Genomic DNA, 5,983 nt, shown 5'->3' on the forward strand with positions numbered 1-5,983 from the left:
GAATGGATCGGATTGGATGTGCACCTACTTCGGATTCATTTTTTTTTTTAGTTCCGGACTTCTCACCGACGGTACTCCTTCAGTAATAAAATGAATATAATGTCTCCTGTAGTACTATTCTGCAAGGTAGCAGGCACAAGTAAGGTAAGTACGTGCATGACGCAGGCGCTAAGAGCTTAGGCATCAGCTAACACCATTACACGCAACTTTAAATCAGTTTTCTTTTTCTTTTGTTTTTTTCTAAGCACTGCAGCTGCCGCCAGAATATGCAGATATGAATATGTATATGGTCAAGCAATGCGCTGATATTTAAGCAAAGGATTTGCGGGTAGATGTTCAAGGTGCGTGGTATTCAGTTATGATGAATAGCGACCTTGATTTAAACTGCGCGTCACCAGCTGGAGGGCGTCAAATTCAAACCTGTCACCTTGCTGATCGGGTACTTCTTCAGCCCATTTGGTTGGTAATCGAACGCCATGTTTTGTTTTATGTTCCGACGTAATCCTTACTGCTTAGCTTTGTGGATGTGAAACTTGCAAAGCTCTAGGACGACTGCCGCGATTTACGTCTGTAGGCGATATGTAGCGATGGTGTTTGTTTTGCGCCTTGGGTGACAAGCGTACCCGCCGAAAATCAGCTTGAGCCATCACTGTTAAGGCAAGCCCTTGGTGCTGATAGCCCGCTTTAATCTCCAGCCAGCTTGGAGTCCGAAGCAGCAGCGCTATCTTTCGCGGTTATCCGATCTCCTGCCGCGGGCTGTCTGGCACTGTACATACACATATGCACGTCAGCGCAGCGCGTTCGCACCACGATCTCCACGCGCTTGCGCGAATTGTGCGTTCTTATTCCCAGGCTTCCGCCGCCCAGAAGCGTTTAAACGGATACTGAAGGAACATTGCAGTTTGCTAGCAATAGCGGCACTCCACGCGGTCTGTGAAGGTGAGGTCAATTTACAGCAAGCCGTAGCACTCCAAGCCGTGCGTGTGTTTCGTAGTTAACGCTCGATGTGTTTGCGTCTATTGACGTTGACTAGGGCTACGTTCAAAATACGTTCGTTGCTATGTTTCGCACGGTTACAGTGCGCCCTGAGATCGCGCGAACTTTTGGTGAGTCGTATTACCCTTCAAAAGCGTCACGGTTAAATTCACATTTTTTAGCACAAAAGGGCAAGGACGAAAGAAAGCTGACCAATAGTTTTCGCTAAAGATACGAATTTAACTGCGATTTTTCTTGAGACAAGTTACAGCGACTGTCAGATCACGATTTCTTAATTCTCCTTAAATCCACCACCATTTGGTATATTTTGCATGCGTGCGCAGTTTTAGCGCTTCTGTGCGTCGTATTAAAGGTGGTAACATTGATGGTGTGACGGAGCCCTAATTTATCCGAGAGAGGATACATAGCGGAAACGGAAGAGCATATTTTTAGCAAGGTATGTTTGAAGATGATATTCCGGTCCCCAGAAAATTGAATAATTCCCCTGAGTTGACAGCCGAAGTGTAACCTTACAACTTGCACATACAGTCGTCAGCATGCCTGCCTATAGAGAGCTCGAACGCCGCCCTGTCGAACAAAGGAAGGGGTATTTTGAAGCGGGTATACAGTTCTAGAGGCAATGTTTGCGCTGGAGCCAGTTAAGTAGCATAGATCCACAATTTGCACCGACAGTTATCAGCAATAGCTGAGCTGAGTGAAGATTTGGGTTTGTTTGTTCAACAGCACAGCGCTCTAGACAGCCGTTGAAGAGTTCTTCCATGGACTCCAGCGGCGGCAGCAACAATGCAGCGCCCACCGCGGACGTCCGCTGCCCGGAGTGCCTGGCTCCGATGTCCAGCAATGCAGCGGTGGCATCGCACTGCCAGAGGATGCACCGAGACGTCCACACCCTGGCGCGATGCTGCGGCGAGCTCTTCTTCACCCGGGCCTCGTACCAGAGGCACTGCGGCGCCCTGCACCCGCATGCCTTCGTGTGCTCCCAGTGCAAGACCCGCTTCGCCAACGGCGCCCAGCTCAAGAGCCACCAGCTGGCCTTCGTCAAGACCTACACCTGCCCCATGTGCGGACACCGGGAGGCCAAGCTGGCGAAGCTGACCTCGCACGTGGAGCGGGCGCACGCTGTTATACTGGACCAGCGCTACGTCCTCGTCGACCTGCAGCCAAGGTCTACATCCAGCGACGGCGAAGTCGGGGCTGAGAAGCGTCGCAGCATGGTCCGCAAGCTGCTGAACATGACCTCCTCCTGCTGCGGCGGTGGCAAGCGGGCCACTGGCTCGCTCCTGGAAACTCTAATGGGCAGCGCCGGCTTCGAGCAGTCGTACACGTGCGGCTTTGGCAGCGAGGATGCGTACCGCGAGCCTTTCGTCGACGGCGCGGCGTTCCAGGCAGTGTGCGACGATCAGCCGGAGGCCTACGAGTCGGCTAGTGTCCTGGAGGAGACGGGTGAGAGCGCAGTGCGCTTTTTCGACACCCAGCGGCAACAGCAGCAGCAGGGCTCGGCCGAGGAACCTGGGATGGCGCTCAAGAAGATACTAAACACTCTTTTGGCCAGCATGGCGGCGGCCGGTTCTGCGGCCAGCTACGACTCTATTCCGCGATTGGACAGGGACCGCCTCTCTTCGGCCCGTGACGACCGGTGACCGACGCGTCCTGTTCCTGTCGGCACGCGGTTGGCCGTACTCTGACCTCGGACTTGGGGATATTCGTCTCGAAGCCCCTCCATAGCGTTTTATGTAAAGCGTCACCGGCCACAGAGGCACTTTAGATTGTCTCGCCGAGCAGCCTCTAGGGTGTGTGCTTCAATGGACGAAGCTGTGCATGCATTTAATATCGTGACTTCCGACCTGTGTACTACTGAGCAGCGTGTTTTTTTAACCGTGGATTTTATAGCCGGACTTACCTCACATGATCGCATATGTTACGAAGATTTTAACCATGGATATTTTATTATTTCCGTAGTCTTATATTTATCCACTCTGTGTAGACTGTGTGACGTGCACAATATGTGCGAATAAAGAACAAAGCAGCATATACATTTGTACGCCGAGATTGTAAAGGAAGTGCGCAGAACAGAGGTGTCAAGCTCTGTAGCGGTGTGCTGCCTGACAAATAAAGAACCTTAACAGCAAAAAAGCTAACACTTGCCAAATTGTGTTCGATTATGAACGAGAGACAAGTCGGGCCCTGGAACGTCAACTTCTTTCTTTATTTTTTCATTTGATGAGTGTTAGTTTTAATAGCTATTTTGTCTCCCCCACGCGGGATTCCTCCAAGCTCGCTTGTGGCGATACGTGGCGGTTGTTTATCCCAACGAGATGAGAAGGGCAGGGCCGGTTTGCCTGCTGCGGGTGCCCTTCACCGATGGCGATTTTCTTTTGGCTTGGCCGCAGTTAACGGGCAGCTTTGCAAGATGTTCTCGCCTCCCGATATCGCTAGCAATAACTGTGAGGCAGAAAGAAACTTCAGGCAAAGTACAGAAATGAAGATATAAGAACAGCGATATTTGTCGCTAAACTTGACCGCATTGCCAGCTTCTGAGATATAGGGATAGCCGTTATCACCGTCAGCTGCTGACCAAGCTCTTCACGTGTTCCAATCACCAGGGCGCAAGAGGAGTGCCTGCGCAGCTGACAGAACCACGCCTTCCTTTCCCCTTTGCACTGCTAAAAAAATTCGGCGGACACGACTGCTTACATGTGGGAATGCGAAAGAGTTGATGGTTCGCTGTTCTTTGCAAGGGCACACACACAACCGGCCGCAATGAAATGGCAGGCACAAAATGGCGCGCCGCAGGCAGTGCGCTCCACTGTCTGCACCGTTTCCGCTGGCGTGATGCATGACACCACCCAAACACACACACCAGCATATATGACACCACCCGGAACACTGTACGAGGAACGGTTGCATCACAATTTTTATACGAAAGTCTGGGAAGACATACAATTGAAGGTGCATATGTCGTCGGTTCGAATCTTTGTCGCATGATAGCCTTGACTGACGCATGTAAGCCATATGCACGGTAAACCACAAAAAAAGCAATATGCACGAGGAGTGGTATGAGGACTCGCAGGGATCTGTTGAGAATGACGAATTCGGCATGCATGGGCTTTAACACAAGGATAACGCGTCATACCCTTAAGGGGGAGCGTATGTCCGATTTTGCCGATCTTTGTCTGAAGCCTTCTTGACCTTAAAAACCGAGCCTCGAACCGAAGTAAAAACTGAAGTGCAAGCGAGCCTAATTCACATTTGGCTCAACCACACTCAATCGTCCGCCATTTTTTTTTTCTTCTTGTGGTTTGACGCAAGACATTCTGGACCAGAAAACCAGGGCCTAGAAGTCCTCAAAGGTGATGATGACAAGAAGTGCTCTGGATATTTCTTGAAGGTCTGAATAATTGTTTGCAATGATTTCATGTGTTCGGTTTGGTTTTTATAGCAATATTGCTAATGCAGTATACTGCAAAAGTCATGTCTCCAAAGAAATAAAGGGATGGTGGCGGCTGAAGCGACAGGCCTGGCTTAAAATAAAAGCAGGCAAGCCGACTAAAGCGGGCCACATCTACAGCATCAGCCCTCCATCCCGCCTCCCAGAGAACGTAACCGCTTTTCAACGCCATAAATAAACGTTTATTCCATTCATCTCTACCTATTCTTCGCGCCAGTGTTGCGTCCCTCGCAAAGCCGATGAGATGCGGCATGTGGCGCCATCTGGAGGTGGTATCGTGCTCAAAGAGAGCGCAGCGCGCGATCAATCCAGCGACGGTTGGGAATGACGCCGCTCCAGATGGTGCTAGAGGCCATTCCGCACAGCGTGCTGGAGCCCGTCACCTCGGTTCCCATACTAGTCATTCCCACCAGAGTCCAGTTGGAAGACGGCGCAGGCTGGCTCAGCTGGCACACCAGAGGCCCTCCACTGTCGCCCTGCGCGTTGTTCAAATGTGGAGAATTAGTCTAAAGTGTCCATCACCCTTAGTGGGAACGCTTGAAGGCGCGGTTTTACATCTCACGCAGTGCTAGGTGCGTGTGCATCGCATGAACAGCGTGGCCATACAGTGTGACAGGGTCCAGTGAACGTGACAGCACGCCAGCTGCGCGGTGCGCCTGCAGATGGCGCCACCTATAGTAGGATAGAACTTAAAAAAAAACAGCAGTTAATACCGGGCCACGGTCCGCGACGTACTGTATCACTCCGCTAGCCAGTGACAAAATTAAACGAAATTATCTTTTTAATGTTCGACTTTATTAAACAAGGTAGGTATCAACATTCTAGAGCTCAGAACTTTTTTCTCGTGATTAGCTTCTTGTTTAGGTCTCAAGAGAAGCTTTAACACCGGACTACTTTTTTGTCGTGGAGGAATTCTGTGTGCCGGTCCTGAATGTGGGCAAGCTTCACTGCAGACTTAAGTTGTATCCGACTATAGTTTCTAGACAGCAGCCTAGATAAAAGATCGAAATCAAAAGTTAGAAAAAACGTTATATATGCAAATGTCGGCACCGCCACACACTCTAAACACAAATACAGCTATATGGGAGTAAAAAGACAGTTTTACTCCCATTTTAATCCTTTTGTTTAGAGTGCAGCAAAGCAGGTACCTGCTACTGCAGCTAGCAGTTCAAATATGGCAGTTTATGGGCCGACAATTGGAAAGAGACTGACGCAAACACACACACAAGTTGCAACAGAAGCTGCCACAAATGCGAAATGCTCTCGCATTCCACTCTTATGGTGACTTGAGCGCCCCCCTAGTTTTTGGTTAACTTAGTGCCAGTTTTGAAGCATGGGCCCAGAAGCACTTTCGCTACACTAAAAACAGGAATAAGTCTACATGTGAGTAAAAAGAGAGTATTCTGTCCTCAAGAGCACTCCCTTTTCGGGGCAGGGTATTCTCTGTAGATTTCCATCACTATAAAAATACGGAATACTTATGGTTGGCAAGATAATCGAATTCACTCTTCAAAACATGCGAAATCATACGAATATAAA

At 49.8% G+C, this 5,983-nt stretch overlaps 2 protein-coding genes across 4 annotated transcripts in view; one reads left to right on the plus strand and one right to left on the minus strand.

The window, feature by feature from the left end:
- The first annotated feature begins 801 nt into the window (after positions 1-801).
- LOC144111200 (uncharacterized) lies at positions 802-4,581 on the plus strand. The gene is made up of 2 exons (XM_077644395.1): positions 802-939; positions 1,720-4,581. Exon 2 carries the CDS (start codon positions 1,755-1,757, stop codon positions 2,634-2,636), a length of 882 nt encoding a protein of 293 aa, XP_077500521.1. The 5' UTR covers positions 802-939; positions 1,720-1,754; the 3' UTR covers positions 2,637-4,581.
- Positions 4,582-4,612: 31 nt separating this feature from the next.
- Positions 4,613-5,983, minus strand: part of LOC144111199 (chymotrypsinogen A-like) — a 24,427-nt gene continuing 23,056 nt past the window's right edge. For 2 of the 3 annotated variants that reach the window (XM_077644393.1, XM_077644392.1), the window contains exon 11: positions 4,617-4,920. In XM_077644393.1, coding sequence (XP_077500519.1) covers positions 4,726-4,920 — 195 coding nt within the window. In that variant the 3' untranslated portion in view covers positions 4,617-4,725. Of the gene's footprint in view, positions 4,921-5,983 lie in introns of all 3 variants that reach the window. The other variant, XM_077644394.1, reaches the window with a different exon arrangement.

The sequence above is a fragment of the Amblyomma americanum genome, chromosome 11, assembly GCF_052857255.1.
Source record: "Amblyomma americanum isolate KBUSLIRL-KWMA chromosome 11, ASM5285725v1, whole genome shotgun sequence".
NCBI classification, from domain to species: Eukaryota; Metazoa; Arthropoda; class Arachnida; order Ixodida; family Ixodidae; genus Amblyomma; species Amblyomma americanum.